The sequence below is a fragment of the Chanodichthys erythropterus genome, chromosome 18 (genome assembly GCF_024489055.1).
Source record: "Chanodichthys erythropterus isolate Z2021 chromosome 18, ASM2448905v1, whole genome shotgun sequence".
NCBI classification, from domain to species: domain Eukaryota; kingdom Metazoa; phylum Chordata; class Actinopteri; order Cypriniformes; family Xenocyprididae; genus Chanodichthys; species Chanodichthys erythropterus.
In genome coordinates this window covers 25,420,166-25,437,519 of record NC_090238.1, presented here as the reverse complement: position 1 = coordinate 25,437,519, position 17,354 = coordinate 25,420,166, and the positions used below count along the sequence as shown (strand labels likewise).

The following is a 17,354-nucleotide window of genomic DNA, read 5'->3' as shown; positions in this document are numbered from 1 at the left end:
AGATTATGGACTGGCGCACTTTTAAGTTACGTTGTTTATATGTGACTGAAATTCCCCGCTATATATTAGCAGAACAGACCAAGTACTCCATAGTGCAACCAACCTTGTGCATTTACGTCACCTAGTGGTAAGCAATGAAATAACAGTATTTTATTTTATTACAGTAGTATAAATTCACCAGGGCTCGGAGCAAAATGCCCAATATATTTAAAATGTGAACGCGCCTGCAGTGAACTTTAAAACTGTAGTTATCTAAAATGTTTTATATTTCGTAAAATATTTTATTCTATGGATTTGAAATAAATAGAGAACAAATATGCCACATGCCCCTTAATAAAAATAAAAACGTTTTTGGCAAGGATTACATGTCAAACGGGTGTGGTTTAGGCGGCACGGTTTTTGACCCTTCTAGGATGGGTCTAATAATATATGTTTCTTAAAGGGTTAGTTCACCCAAAAATGAAAATAATGTAATTTATTACTCACCATCATGTCGTTCTACACCCGTAAGACCTTCCTTCATCTTCGGAACGCAAATTAAGATATTGTTGTTGAAATCCGATGGCTCAGTGAGGCCTGCAAAGCCATTCAAACTCTCAAGATCCATAAAGGTACTAAAAACATATTTTAAACAGTTCATGAGAGTTCAGTGGTTCTATCTTAATATTATAAAGTGACAAGAATACTTTTTGTGCGCCAAAAAAAAAAAAAAAATAACTTTACAACAATATCTATATGGGCCGATTTGGAAACACTGCTTCATGAAGCTTCTGAGCTTTTTGAATCTTTTGTTTTGAATAAGTGATTCGGATCTCCTATCAAACGACTGCTGAAATCACGTGACTTTGGTGCTCCGATTCACTGATTCGATTCGTAAAGCTCTGAAGCAGTGTTTTGCCCATATAGATATTGCTGAAAAGTCGTTATTTTGGGGGTTTTTTGGCGCACAAAAAGTATTCTTGTCAATTTATAATATTAAGAACCACCGAACTCACATGAACTGTTTCAAATACGTTTTTAGTACCTTTATGGACCTTGAGAAGTTCAGTGGCTTTGCTCTCAATGCAGGCCTCATTGAGCCATCGGATTTCATCAACAATATCTTAATTTGTGCTCGGAAGATGAACTAAGGTCTTACGGCTGTAGAACAACATCAGGGTGAGTAGGTTAATAAATTACATTATTTTCATTTTTGGGTAAACTAACAGTTAACCCTTTAATGTCATTAGTCAAATGTAAATTATTGCTTAGACTTCTCATGTAGAACATGATAATTTTCTTATTGGTGTCATCAGTTGATGAATAAATTGAGCTTTCCACTCATTAATTGCAACCCACTAACTTGACCTGTTCATGCTTTGATTCATAAAAAACAAAAAAACGATATTTTGTGCAATTGTATCAATTTAGAAAAAAACAATTTGAAATTGATACAATTTCTAGAAAGAGATTTGCTTAAATTGCATAGTGAGGCAAGTTTAAGTTGTATCTCAGCTTGACACATCCATAAACAACAGAATTCAGAAAGTTTTTCAACAATTTTTATATTGATATATTTATACATATATTACACATTTAAACAATACTTGTGCAAAAACCATCCCTACCATGAAAAATGATCTGGATTATTGTATGTGTCTCTGGCAGCATGGCTGGAGGCATAAAGGCATTTCAAACTGTTTTAAAAAATAAAATACAAAACACAAAAGGACAATAGATTCTGATGCATAGCATCTATTAATTAGAACATTACAAAAAATAATGTGTCAAAGTGGTAAACGCAGGGAAGGTAAAGTCATGTAAGAATAGGTTTTACATGCATAAAAACTGAGGTTTTGCTTTTTGACAATGGAACCCTTGCTGGGTCACTGTTTAGTGCCAATGTAGTCCTTCATGAATGCTCCATAGTCAGGTCCTTTATATCTACTACACAGAAACACGTCCACCCCTGCCCGCACAAACAAGACTTTCTAGTCACAAAACTCCTCTTCATATCAACTGTTCTCAACATACCACCACAACACAACAGATGTCAGCTCAAGTACTTATTTGCATATTGTACAAAACCACCAAAAAACAAAACAAAACAAAACAAAAAACACCAAATACTAAACTTGTCATGATTACCAAACATGAAGGGTTACCTTGCAGACTTAAACAATTTGAGAGATGACCATTAGCCTCAAACGCATTCATACTCACTGAAGGCTAACACGATGATGAGTGTAAAAAAGCTTTTTGTTTCACTTTGGGCTGGATGTTAGTCAACCAACACATCATTCGCTTCCATTTCTCCTTGTTCCGTAGATCCAGAGACATGAACATTCTCTTGCTTGATTAGAGTTGACATATTACTCTTCACTGCATCTTATATGTGGTTGACACGGGAGATTTCATCTACTCAAACCTCCTCTTAAAGGCCGTAATTAAAAGGCCAAGCAAGGCACTGTTGCTTCCCGAAGAGTGCACCAATGCACGAGCACAAGCTGACGGCTCGGACTGTTACAAATCCAAACCTGTCCTGGGTTCTTCCTCTCTCAAGCAAAGTCTTGGCTGGGAGAGCTGTGTGACTCGATATTATCTGAACCCAGTGAAGTTAAATTCAGGGGTCCGGGAGGTCAGAGGTGTCTACAGTCACTTTGATGAAGATGGTATCGTCTTTGATGTAGGTTCCGTTCTCCAGGACAGTCTGAGCCACGAAGAGCGGACAGCCTGAGGCAATGTTCATTTCCCCAGTGGGCCGGCGAAAGCTACTGCTATGGGGGTCTGGTTTGAAGGCATCACCTAAGTGTTTCCGTGCCGGCCCCTGGTCCATTAGCATTAATGTTACTTTCTGTTTAAACGGCCAAGGCAGCAAGGCGTCATATTCCCCGCGCATGACCACGAAGAAGAGCGATAGATGTGTACCTTTTCCCATTCCATCCCCATTGAGATAAACGCGGGCACACATCTTATAGCCGAAATAGCCCGTGTAGAAGGGCTGGCTGTAGAGCGAGAGGGTTTTGGAGGCCACGGCTTCCTGTTTCCGCCTTTTGTAGTCACGGATCTTCCAAATGAGTGTGCCATTGAAGCTGGCCGTCTCTAGCACCTGCAGCTTCAGGTCCATCTCTGCCAGCCGGATGTCATGGACACTCATCATGTCATCGTGACGTGAGAGCTGCTGCTCTAAGGAGCCTGGTGACAGTATCGAAAAGTGTTTCTCAGTAATCACGAATGTTGCACGATATACTGTGATAAAAAAAATCTAGGCATATAAAACATTTTCTTACCCAGGGTGTGAGAACCGGAACCGGAACCAACGCGACCCGAGTCGAGAGAAGATACGACTGAACGCATGCTCTCCACAGACCCTCTCAGAGCCTCCACCTCTTCCCTCATAGTTCGCAGAGGACGAAGCTCCCGCAGCTCCATCTCAACCTCAAGCAGTTTCTCTGAGTGAGAGCTCATCAACATCTACACACATAAACGCATATGGAGAACTGTTTAAGAAAGGTGCTTTCATCACAGGTTCTAATATTTCATAGCTGGGTCTCTGGTAATTTTAGGTTATTTTTAGTAGAAGTCATAAATCTTAAAGGGTTGGGGAAAAAATGAAAAATTCTGTCATTAATTACTCACCCTCATGTCGTTCCAAATTAAGATATTTTTGATTTAATCCGAGAGCTTTGACTCCTCCATAGACAGCAATTTAACAAACACTGTCAAGGTCCAGAAAGGTACTAAAGACATTGTTAAAATAGTAGATGTAACTGCAGTGGTTCAACCTTATTTTTATGAAGTGATGAGAATACTTTTTGTGCACAAAAACTAAACAAAAATAATGTCTTTATTCAACAATATCTTCTCTTCTGTTTATGTCCAGCGCTTCAAGGTTCTACGTCAGACTCGTTATTGGCCGGCTCCTGTGCCAGCATCACACGTATGCATCGTGCTGCTCAAGTGAACAGCATCTGCCAATACTGAGCCAGCGTTCTGACGTACAACCGTGAAGCACTGGACATAAACAATGTAAGCTAATGACATAAAGAGAAGATATTGTTGAATAAAGTTGTTATTTTTGTTTCGTTTTTGCACACAAAGTATTCTTGTCACTTCATAAAATTAAGGTTAAACCACTGCGGTCATGCAGACTATTTTAACAATGTCTTTAGTACCTTCTGGACCTTGACAGTGGTTGTTAAATTGCTGTCTATTGAGTCAAAAATATCTTAATTTGTGTTCCAAAGATGAACGAAGGTCTTGTTGTCCCACACCCTCATGAGGGTGAGTAATTAATGACAGAATTTTCATTTTTGGGTGAACTAACCCTTTAATGCGCTTATTTTGCACATAAAAATAGCAATAACCTAACTACAGTGTATACATATTTAATAAATTGTATAGTACCTACTCTACCATTCATAAGTTTAGGGTTGTAGTAATATTGTGAAATGTTGTTAGAATTAAAAATAACCATTTTCCATTGTCATGTTTTAAAATGTCATTTATTTCTGTGAAGGGAAAACTGAATTATCAGCAGCCAATACTCCAATCTTCAGTGTCACATGATCCTTCATAAATCATTCTAAAATACTGATATAGTACTCAAGAAATATTTATTATTAAACAATTAATTTGTATAAAACATGATAAATGTCATATATTCACAATAATATGATTTTCGACAGACATCTTAAATGTGTTTTATTTATAATGTTTCTTTAATTTTTAATTTTTTCCAGGTTTAAATGACATTTTGATTCCCATATTTTCAGTGTGGTCTCAGACTTTGAACCCACTGTAGAAGTCGTGTTACAAAACAAAGGCATTGAATTATAAAAGCATGTGTTAGACAGAAGTACTGCACAGTACAGCAGACTTACGTCACTATATACAAAGTGGAGGTTATTTTTATCTTCTCCAAATGACTCAAAAGAAAAGAAAACCACTACTTTATGACGGCTCTCACCTGCATGCTGACTAGCTTCTGCTCCAGCTGCCTGTTCTTTTCTCTCATCTCTTCATACTGTGCTTCTACCTCTGCAAGACGACTGCTGAGGCCGGGCAGAACTTTATAACGCTCCATCAGCTCGCTCTTAACGTCCTCGACCTACACAGAGAGTTTAATCGGTGTACATGTTTGATTTGACTACATGCATGGGGAAAATATAAACAGGAAAAAGCATATTCATTTTCACACCGGAAACTGATGTTATTAAAAGAAAACTGTCTCTTGTTTCTGATATGTTAAACACTGTAACTATAAATATAATCTCACATAATATAAAGTTTATGAAATCTGCGTTGATTGCTATACCTTGGCCTCTAGTGTGGTGTTCCTGACTGCCATCATTCTCAAGTGCTCGGATGCAAAACTGGTCTCATGTTCTCTCATCTCTTGATTCAGCCCCTTTAAAATAATTAGAACCATATTATTAGTCTAGAGTGTGAAGAAAAAGAAACAAACTACAACATGCACAATATCTGATTTAAAGGGTTAGTTCACCCAAAAATGAAAATTCTGTCTCACCCTCATGTCCTTCCACACCCGTAAGAACTTCATTCATCTTCAAAACACAAATTAAGATATTTTCGATGAAATCCGAGTTTTTTTCTATCTCCTATATGAAGCAACGTAATTACTGCCATTCAAGGTCCAGAAAAGCAGTAAAAACTTGTTAACGTGACTACAGTGGTTCAACCTTAATGTTATGAAGCAAAAACAAATGAATTTTTTTGTGCGCAAAAACGAAAAAATAACGACTTTATTCAACAATATCTTCTCTTCTGTGTCATTCTCATAAGCTGTTTACGTTCAGCACTTCCAGGCTCTACGTCACAACGCTGACTTGTTATTGGTCGGCTCCTGTGCCAGCATCACACGTGCGTTGTGCTGCTCACATGAACAGTGTCGGCCAATACTGAATCGGCATTCTGACGTAGAACCTGGAAGCGTTGGACGTAAATAGCATAGAGGAAAGACAGGAGAGAAAGATATTGTTGAATAAAGTCCTTATTTTTGTGTGCAAAAAGTATTCTCGTCGCTTCATAACTAAGGTTGAACTACTGCAGTCACGTTGACTATTTTTTCTGAACCTTGAATGATGGTAATTGCATTGCTTTCTATGGGAGATTAAAAGAAAAACCTCAGATTTGATTAAAAATATCTTAATTTGTGTTCCGAAGATGAACGAATGGTCTTACGGGTTTGGAATGACATGAGGGTGAGTAATTAATGACAGAAATTTCATTTTTGGGTGAACTAACCCTTTAAATTATAACAAAATTATAATATACTGTCATATGCAATGCATATTATATATTTTATTATAAAGTTGATTTGTTAAATGTACAATGTACATACTCATTACATTTAGAAGCAAATTCAGTTTTTATCAAAATTGAAGTACTACAATACTGCTAATGTGAGAACATTTCAAAAGGTTTTTAAATCAATATCTGATCAAGTAACAAACTGAAAGTCACCTTATAGGTGCAACCAAAGCGAATGAAGGAGCAGGTCACCTGGGCCTTTGGACAGTCATGCTGGTGACTGGACAGCTATAGGAAAAAAAATTCATTTCATAAATATATCACAATTCTTCTGCCTTTACCATTAATTTACAATTCAAATAAATTTGGTGACACATTACAATAAGGCTTCATTAGTTAACTACATTACTTAACGTGAATAACAATGGATAACACTTCTACAGCATTTATTAATCTTCCCTAATGTTAATCTCAACATCTACTAATGCATTTTTAAGATCAAAAGTTGTATTTGTTAACTAACATGACTATAAACATTTTCATGAACTAACATTAACAAAGGCTAAAAATGCTGTAAAAAATGTATTGTTCATTATTAGTTCATTTTAATTATACATTAACTAATGTTAACAATTGAGACCTTACTGTAAAGTGTTACCATAATTCTTCATGCTTTTAAAAGCAAACACAAACACACACACATTAGTAAATCACAAGTAATGCTCATTTGCACTCCAAGCCTACCTCACTTCTTAGAATGGAAGAAAACGAGCAGTGATTAGGGCATGCTACAGGAAATGCAGGACAGACTGTTTCTTTGTGTTTCTGCAAAGAGAGACGACTGTTAGCCTGAAATGCACTAAAAATATATACTGTATACGGCTCACTTTCAAAGTTTGAGATGCTCACGATTAAAAAACTGTTAGTGTGTGGCGTAATAATGACAGGATTAACCAGGCATTCTTGAACTGAAAACACAGACCAATCATTCTCTAAATGACAGTCAACATAAAACGGGAGATTCCCCCAAGTTCCTTGTACAAATGTGAAACTTAAAGGTCATGGGACATTAATGACAGAACACAAGGGGAATACTTCTCATAGAGGAACTGAGATGTCCACTAATTCCAATCAAGGAAAAAAACTCAATGACAACTGAAAAAAGATCTTATGAATTTTTAAGTACTTTCCATTTGATTTCAGGTCCTTTTTATGGGAACTGGGGGATTTTGGGCAATGTGCATTACCTGTAACTCAGTGAGGGCCATCTTATGATTGCAGAATTCACAGGTGATCTCTCTGTGTTTGCATTTGCGGCTCAAGTGCTCGGGCATGTCTTTCCTCATCATCTTCTCCTTACACTTTCCCAAGGGGCATGGCACCTCAAAGTACGGACAAACTTCCAAGTGGTCCTGTCGAAAAGAGAGAGACAAATCTGAATTCTGTGGCCTAACTTTGCCTGAAAGTCTCTATTAAACATAAAAAAACATGGTATTTAAACTATAAATAAAACTACACTCCCCATTCTCACACTTGTAAAAAGTCTAGGCTCACATTTCTTTGCGCTCAAGGCAGGTTCTAGTCAGGAGGAATTTACCATACGATATGTAGACTATTGTGTCTAAGAATCATATGACTTACCATGACCCGTTGTAAACTCATCTGTTCTTTACATCCATTTTTCTCACTTCGACAGTAGACCTTCAGAGCCATAATTTCCCTATTGCAGCAAACATCCCGGAATATCTGACATCACATGAAAAAAAAAAAAAAACATCCATCCATTACAAGGCCTGTATAAGAGAGATGTGTTGAGTGTTGCCCGTTATATGGCCCACATTACTTTCACTTGGAGCTGTGAGAGTGAGATTTAATATGTAACGGAGTGGGTGTGTTCTCGTAGGTTTTAGCTTCACTTTCTTACCTTATCTTCAAAGAGTGGTTCTAGATCAGCTGGACACACTGGGTTAGGCTTACTGAGAAAAAAAAAAGTCAGATTCAAATATAAGCAAATTGTGTCTGTAGTTCACCTTACATTCAGAAATAAAAATACTGGGAATACCCAAAGATTATTTTGCAAATACTATTTAGATAGTGTTTCTAAACCTTTTTCATTGTCCACAACAATATTCGTCCCTTGACCTTCCAGTTGTTTGTGATTTACTGGATAAGGATTAAAGGGTTAGTTCACCCAAAAATGAAAATTCTGTCATTAATTACTCGCCCTCATGTTGTTCCACACCCGTAAGACTTTCATTCCTCTTCAGAACACAAATGAAGATTTAATGAAATCTGAGAGCTTTCTTTCCATCCATTGACAGCTACGCAACTACCACTTTGATATGTATTGAGCAGTTTAGTCCATTTTAAACCACTCAATTTATATGGATTAGTTTTACGAACTAGTTGCGTAGCTGTCAATGGAGGGACAGAAAGCTCTCAATTTCATCAAAAAAAAAATCTTCAATTGTGTTCTGAAGAGGGGTTGGAATGACATGAGGGTGAGTAATTAATTTTTGGGTGAACTAACCCTTTAAGCATAAGAATTAAAAATATATATATATTTTATAACTAGAGCATAACGAGAAAAATGGATATTCATTATAAAAATGTACATGGAGTTTTATAATTTTATATGATTGCGGGTCTAAAAACTACTTTAAAAACTAGGCTACCTCATCGATTCAGGTTTTTTAAGACCATGGAAAAGTTGATTCTTCAAAAAAAGAATTTACTAAAATGGGTAATATCTTGATTTTTTTAGCTTAATTTAATGCTTGTTTAAGTAATCTTGAACATTTTCGGTTCAAGATCGAGATCTCCTCTGATTAAAATCATATTTAACAACACTGTACACCTGGTATTAACATACATTTTCAGTGATCGGATCACAATCGATCATTACTTTACCATAATAAAAGCCAGGTGTAAACACCCAGTACACACTGTGGTCGGATTCGAATTACTGAAAGAAAATTTGGAGGAGGTAAGGGATGGATTCTGGTCACATGGGTTTTTTTATTCTGCTCACACTTTGTAAAAATAACCTTGCAATTTTGATTTGTCTGATTTGTCACATGACCTCTCAAGAATTCTTCCACTAAACTACACTCATAATATCTTGTTTCTCTCCCAAAAATCACAAAACTTCCTCACAGCCTATTTAAAACACTTTTAAACTTATTTTTTCCTAATTTTTCTTTTTAATCCTCATTAGCATCTAGAATAACTGACAGAAATGTTTTGATAAAAACAAACTCCAATGTAAAAAGTAAGAAGCATTTTCCATCTCTATTATTCAAGACACACTGAAATAGAAGGTGTAAATGCAATCCAGCAAAATAATATACAGGAATATCTGAATAGGAAATATGCTGGAACAGTATGTTGAAAATAAAATATCTGAAATTGCTTGGCTTATTCCTTGGCTTGTGATAGCTTTCTCATTATTGCAGCACATGTAATAAACCTCACTAATGAATGCTTGCCCACCTGAGCAAGTCTGTGATGCAACTCTCGCAGAAGCGATGTCCACACTCAGTTTGCCGCGGTATACAGAGCACTAGCCTGCAGGCCTCGCAGCAATACTTTGGCTCAGGTGTCGTGACAAAGCGGTCCCTGAAGCCTCCGTGAATGGGCAAGAAGCCCGGCTCGGGCCTGGGCCGCTGGGCCATGGAGGACATAGCAAGAGATGGCGGACGCTGCTGCAGGGCAATCTGCTGTTCCACATTACGCCCTGCGGACATGACCTGAAGAACAACAGACAAATTATGGTCTAACTCTACACCCATGACATGTACATGACAAAACAGAAACGCTGAATATCTTAGTTACATAAAAAGTTCACAATGATTTCTAAAATATGAAAACAGATTTACTACATATTCTCATTAACATTCTAACAGACAAAAAAAAAAAAGATAGTCAACTGTCATCTTTGGCACATTAAATTCCTTTCTTGTCCAGATTGAAGCTGTCAGGAATTCTGTATTGTCTGGGAAGCATTACTGAAAGTAAAATAGAATAGGCTGTTGTCTGATTGGGTCCAGACCTTCTTGTCATACACCAATTTGTGGCTGCCTCTGTGCCATTGTTTCAAGAACACAAGTGCTGTTAAGTGTTTAGTAGGAATACTGTTCTGACCTTATTGAGACAGAAGAGTTTGATGGATTTAAGGTACGACTACCTAAGGCCCCCAAAAGCATTTGGACAATTAAAGATGCACTTAAAATGTCAGCAATATATCAATCCAAGTGACATTTGCAAACAAATGATGCATGACTTTCAGTTCAGTCTAACTTCACTCTTGTAATTACTTTTACTGGTCCCAAGGTGATTTTAGTGGATGAATGAGTCAGTTCCTCTTAAACTCATACAGGTGTCCTAGTAGAAAAACCACCGACGTAGTTTATTACATTAGCTATGGATGTTTCAAATGCTTGAAATTAGCATTGCAGACAATGATAAATTTACTTTAAAAAAGGGAAAAGGACAAAAAGCATTGACAGGAACTCCTTCAAATATACAGCCAGTTTTCTGTGGAATATAAACACTTAAGTTTAGGCTCAGTAGATTTGTTTAAAAAAAAAAAAAAAAAAAAAAAATAATAATAATAATAATAATAAATAATAATAATAATTATAATAATAATTATTATAATAATAATTATAATAATAATAATATATATATATATATATATATATATATATATATATATATATATATATATATATATATATATATATATGATAATAATAATAATTTTATTCAGCGAGGATGCATGAAATTAATAAAAATTAACAGTAAACATTAGAAAAAAAAAGATCACTGTTTTCAGAAAACTATTAAATCAGTTTTCAACATTGATAATAATAAGAAATGTTTCTTCAGCACCAAATCAGCATATTAGAATGATTTCTGAAAAATAATGTGACACTGAAGACTGGAGCAATGGCTGATGAAAATTCTTACATTGAATGGCAGAGTACATAAAATATAAATTTTGTATTGTTTTATCATTAAGGATGCACCCAAAATATAATTCTGGTCAATAGTGAATAGTTGATAATCAAGTAATATCAAGAATATCAAGTAAATTAAACATCAGTTACATCCCAATTTATCAATGTACTTACATTCAATTATTATTCTATAAATAATTATCAATTATTTGTTAGAAAGCAGATTTGTCTATCCAACAACACAATACAAATCAGTATTCTTTCTGAATCTTCCAATCTGACACACACACACACAAAAACTAATTATTATAAAATGATGTCAGCATTGTCATTTCATAATTGCTTATGAATAGCATGACGGCAAAGTAAGCCGTGACTGAATCATCTTGACTGCGAGTAAGTGACGAGGGCATCGTCGGAACTATTAACCTCTTAAATGCCGTAAGACATCACAACAGCTTGACTTCTGCCTCTCTGCCTGTTTCACATCTTCAGCCGAGGTTAGACAGATAGAAGTTAGTCATCTCCTCTTACATTTTCATATGCTAATGCCTGCCATTGAGGCGATGTTTTTACATTGTGCATACATTGCCACATCAACAGCTCCTGACCGGCAGCTCTCAGGCTGGGAAATCCCTTCATAACAGGCATAGCTCTCTAGCTCTAATAATATCTCCCCTATGAGCCAGCTACACATTAACCACACATGCAGGAAGGTCCCGGCTCCGTTGCTGAATGCTGCTAGAATTCCTTTAAGCAGAGGACACCACAGTTATTCCACAAGAGTGACTGGTCCCCACCACACATGCCTCTTCTCCAGAACAGAGACTTTCCGACACAAAAGGAAACAGAAATTATAGCTATTTATGGTGCATTTTTATGAATGTACTGTAAGTAAACCTCGTAAACAAATATTTTAAATTGGAAAATTAGAGCTCAGTCATAGATCAGACAAAACAGTTTGGCCAAGCACCCAGCGAAAAACAACTGTTCTTGATGACAAAACATTATTGTTGTTATTGTCTGCAAGGCATATTTACAGTTAGGGTTCTGAATAAACTACTAGCACCAAGTAGCAAACTTCAGCGTGTAACTCGTTCTGCAAAGACTGTACTACGGACAAAGATAGTAACTAAAATTGTGAGAACTGCTGAAGAGAGGTGTGCTACTATTTTTTAACCAATCAGCTTCATGACTGACACCTGGTGAAAAACAAAATGGTGGAAAATTCCATAAATCTACAAATCCACATTCCTTTTTGCAATGATGCACCAACTTTGGTCTTCTGTTATAAATTCAGCACTAGTTTCTCCTTTACAGTAGCGCACACTTTGTCCCTCCCTAAAAGACCAAACTTTATAATCCGTGATTATATATATATATATATATATATATATATATATACACACACACACCCACACCCCAACACAACATAATTAGTTATTATAATTAATATTAAAATTATTTTCTTAAAAGGTTAATAAATTAATGATGTTTCCTAAGTCAGTGGGTAATGATGTTAGATAATCATTATCTCATAATCTTTCCAATAATAATCTACCAGAAAACACCCAGAATATGCTAGAGACCATATAGCAACATGCTGAAAACCATTAAAAACACTTTTTTGGAGAGTTAAGAAACACTTTTTCAAATGATTAAATGTTTGCCCAGATAAATGGCTTTTGGGAGGAAGATGACAGCCATGTTTGGACAGTCATGTGGGATGCTCACACTCACACACAGTCACACCCTTCAAACTATTCACACTCTCAGCAAGAAAGGTTAAATCCCATCTGACGTATACAACACGTTACAGCCTTAGTGACGGGTGTTTCACAAACACGCTACATGGCTCAACATGCCTTTGTAAACTTACAATGATAGCTCAACTTATTCCAGTTCTATCCTTACTGGACAGACTGTGAGTGAAAAAAAATAAATAAATCCAGAGTCACCCATGAAAACAAAAGCGAATATTCCAAACTAGCTTTGTTGGAAAGTTATTGGATCTTGTCCCAGAATTTGTTTCTGTTTTACTTAAGCTACAGGTACTTCCCTACCTTTATCTCGCGTGTCTCACGCTGCACTGTGCTGAGGTCAAAAATAAAACCACCTACAACTAAGGACCAAACTGTCCCTGAAATAATCCACAAACTCTGAGAAAGAAAAATACTCAACTACGCAAACAAACAAAAGAGATATTCAGCAAAATAAAAATCCACGTACTGGTAGCTGACCAGAACGTGCAGTTCTCAAGGAATTTCCAGGAATATTTAAGGGGCTTTTCCATTTGCTGCCTCATCCCTCTCTGTCACTGCTGACAATACACACCCACTCACACAAACACCCATTAAGAAAAAAGTCAGTAAGCTGCTGCTATAAACTGTTGTTTATGTGAGGGATTATGTGACCTTATCCAAATGTAAAAGAAACTAAATGATTAATTAATTGTATAAACAAAAATTTGGGGGTAAAATGTTTTCATCTTTTTGAAAGTAGCCTCTCTTAGGCTGCATTTAATTGATCAAAAGTACAGTAAAAACTGTAAAATATTATTACAAATTAACATTTCTGTTAGATTTTAAAATGTAATTTATTTACGTGGAATTTTCAGCAGCCATTACTCCAGTCTTCAGTGTCACATGATCCTTCAGAAATCATTCTAATATGCTAATTTGCATATTAGACATTACAAAACATGTATTATCATTTTGAATGTTAAAAATGGTTACGCTGTTTAACATTTTTGATGTTTTTTTCAGGATTATTTGATAAATAAAAATTTCAAATGAACTACATTTATTTGAAATAGAAATCTATTTAAATGCCTTTACTGTTATTTTTGATCAATTTAATGTCCTTGCAGAATAAAATAATTAATATCTCACTGCCCCTAAACTATTGAACAGTAGTATAAATGTAAAAAAATAAATAAATAAAAAATTGTGACCTAGTATACAATTCACCCAAAATTAATTTACTCACCCTCATGTCGTTCCAAACCATTTGGAAAATAAAATGAGATGTTTAGCAGAATGTTTAAGTTGCTCTTTCCCATTCAATGAATGAACCATTTAGCCTTTCACTTTCACTTTATGGAGTCATTCAGATTTGGAATGACATGACAAAGAGTAACTATTCCTTTATTGCTATAATATACATTAATGAGTCCCAAAAATGCAAGATAAATCTGTCACATAATCAGTGCATTTATAGTTTATGCAATCTTAAAATTTAAACACCTCACTTAAAACCAAGAACAAAAATCACAAGACTAAGAAATGCTAAAGTAAAGCAAGCATCCATGTAATAAAGAACATAATACCAGAGAGAGCTGCAGGTGAAAACGTAACACAATACATTTCAGACTGTTAGTTTAGAGCTGAGAAGCTTCAAGGTAATACGGATTCTTTGAATGTATTTGTGCTGCAGGAGATCTCATAACAAAAATGAAAGAGAACTAAGAAGGGGAATATCACCTCTTCTTTCTGGCCTGACCTTTTACCAGAGGAAGACATGTGTGACTATTTTAGGTCATTTACAGGAATAAAACACCATTTCAAATGTGAACATATGATGAAGGTGTGATGGTTTACTTTGTGTGAAAATGCAAAGGAAGAAGTTAGGCTTATGTCATCTTTTCAGCCACCTTCTGCTTTCACAAAAGAGCCTGCTTGAAATCAAGCCCCAAATGTGTGCTCCCTGTAGTGTATCACAACACTTTACTGTGTTATTCTGAGAGTGAAACTAAGCTGGATTCAAACAGTCTCAGTTTTGATCTGCAGCACATGTTGGACTATTTTAGATTTTCAAACTGCTTCTGTGTCCACTGGCTTTTTTTCATCAGTGGATTTGAATAGAGAGTGAAAGAAAATTGTTTTGAATGATATATTTACACTTTCCTAATTTATCAGCCTTCACTTCAATATTGAAGTATAATCAATACTGAATTTACAGATAAATGGAATATACTCTTCAAAGTAATAATATTATGGCATTTGCATAACGGTCGGAATATGTAACCAGAGCTTGTAGCAAAATCCACTAGTGCAAAACGCACTATACAAGTTAGTTTGTTTTTAGCATTACATATAATCCACTTAATTACAACTCACACATTTAAAACAAAGATCTAAATTTATACACAGTGCGTGCTGTTCAAACGTTTGCGGTCAGTAAAATTTTTTTTTTTTTTTTTTTTTTGAAAGAAATTAATGCTTTTATTCATCAGGGATGTATTAAATTGATCAAAAGCGACAGTAAAGACATTTATAATGTTAAAAAAGAAATTTGAATTTTCCATTCGAAGAATCCTGAAAAAAAAAAAAAGTATCACGGTTTCCACCTGTTAACCTGTTAAATCAAGCAGCACAACTGTTTTCAATATTGATAATAATAAGAAATGCTTCTTGAGCACCAAACCAACATATGATTTCTGAAGGATCATGTGACACTGAACACTGGAGTAATGGCTGCTGAAAATTCAGCTTTCCCATCACAGGAATAAATTCGCTTGAAAAATATATTAAAATATAATACAGTTATTTTAAACTGTAATAATATTTCCTTGGTGAGCGTAAGAGACTTCTTTCAATCTTTTTGAACAGTAGTGTATAGACGGTTATTATTAGCTGATATTATTTATACATGTTTATTTTTAGAATTAAAATACTTTGTTTTAGGTTTGTATGTTTTTTTGTAGTTAACACGGTGCAAAAAAAGGCATAAAAATATTATATATATATTAATATATATATGTACACATATAGGTTACATGACATACGTTAACTATTTGTTGTGAAAAATCAATATTAGTATACTAAATTTGTACAGAAGTATTGTGTTTAAAAGGAATGTACTGATAAAAACTAATCTTTTCTGATATGTAAGACAGCAGTACACCCATTCTCTGTCTCATAAACTGCATCCAACAGTGGAATACAGTATGCCATCATGGTTTTTTCCATCAGTAGCGTACAGGCCTAAATCATGCAAGAATTTTGCAAGTTAGGTATTGCCCCCAAGGAATAAGACCACAGAAGATTAAAGAGCAGAAGAAAAAGAAAACACATAAAAGATCACACTGTGTGTGAAGGTTATATAGGTATAAGTTTATAGACCATACCTATTCTATACAACAAAGCCTGTATAAAACATAATATATGGAATTTATTGATCCTTAACTGTAAACTCATCACATTGACGATCATAATAAAAGAAAAGTAAAAAGTACACTACACACATAACATGCAAAGGTGAGCTCATCTTCATCTACCATGAATTTGTAAAGGAGCTCTACGGGATTTAACCTGTTAACATGCTTTACATGTTTCACAACTTGAAGAATCGGAGCCCAAAAGAGCCTATATTTGTCCTGGAGACGGTTAAGAGAGCAGGTGAACATCTCAGACCAAAGCAGGACACACTTTGATCACTGTAGGTGAACCCATAGACTTTGGGTTTACCTAATCTTACCTTTCACTAACATGAGCTACACGTTATTTTACATGTGGATCTGTGAAATAGCCATCCACTTACATGAATCAGTTGATCAACGATGTCGTCCGATGATCCAACCGTGTTTCTCTGAAGAATTTCACGAATGGAGCCACAGATGGTCCACTCATATGACAGACACACCGAGACAACAACGTCCAAATTTACGCGGCCACAGCTCCGTCCTCGCTTCTCAAACAGGCAACAACGGCCATATGATCAAAACGGGTCATTTTGACATCGGAATGTTCCAAAAACGGCTCGGTTGAGGTACACGAATAGGTAGAGAAGCCGCCACTGTGGCAGAGTGCTGTTGATATCAAGTCTACCAACTGGAAAGCCCCCTTGGTCTGACTTCCTCAGGAAATCCCCGTCATGAAAAAAAATGTAGCTGGTTGTAAAAGGACGCCATAGAGAAAGAACAGGCTGTGGTGTGGTGTCATGGCCGCGGGGTGGCGCCAGATCGTAATTAGAGGCGCTTTCACTTCAGCAGCTCTTTTCCACGTGTTTCTAATAGGTGGTGAACTGTAAAATGCTTTTGTTACATTACTGTTCAAATTTCCTGATATATCGAGTTAGTTGAAGGAATCTAATTACAAATAAATCACAATATGAATGAGGGGCTATTTTCCCACCAGCAAC

At 35.7% G+C, this 17,354-nt stretch overlaps 1 protein-coding gene across 2 annotated transcripts; it reads right to left on the bottom strand.

Moving 5' to 3' along the window:
- Window positions 1–1,561: 1,561 nt before the first annotated feature.
- traf3 (TNF receptor-associated factor 3) lies at window positions 1,562–17,077 on the bottom strand. Of its 2 annotated transcripts, none has more exons than XM_067366864.1 (11): window positions 16,755–17,077; window positions 9,745–10,001; window positions 8,177–8,228; window positions 7,894–7,998; window positions 7,500–7,664; window positions 6,997–7,077; window positions 6,466–6,540; window positions 5,297–5,389; window positions 4,949–5,089; window positions 3,270–3,453; window positions 1,562–3,174 (listed from the first exon to the last, which is right to left on the bottom strand). In XM_067366864.1, the coding sequence occupies exons 2-11, from the start codon at window positions 9,996–9,998 to the stop codon at window positions 2,603–2,605; spliced, it is 1,722 nt and encodes a 573-aa protein (XP_067222965.1). In that variant the 5' UTR covers window positions 9,999–10,001; window positions 16,755–17,077; the 3' UTR covers window positions 1,562–2,602. The 2 variants fall into 2 exon arrangements, with proteins under 2 accessions (XP_067222965.1, XP_067222966.1); XM_067366865.1 differs by lacking the exon at window positions 16,755–17,077 and adding an exon at window positions 13,443–13,539.
- Window positions 17,078–17,354: the final 277 nt, after the last annotated feature.

Excerpts from the sequence above, each read along its gene's own strand:
- traf3 (XM_067366864.1), bottom strand. The coding sequence starts at position 9,998 with ATGTCCGCAGGGCGTAATGTGGAACAGCAGATTGCCCTGCAGCAGCGT. Across the intron at positions 7,999-8,176 it reads AACCACTCTTTGAAGATAAG|ATATTCCGGGATGTTTGCTG; the intron begins GTAAGAAAGTGA and ends ATGTGATGTCAG. Across the intron at positions 5,090-5,296 it reads ACACCACACTAGAGGCCAAG|GTCGAGGACGTTAAGAGCGA; the intron begins GTATAGCAATCA and ends CTCTCTGTGTAG.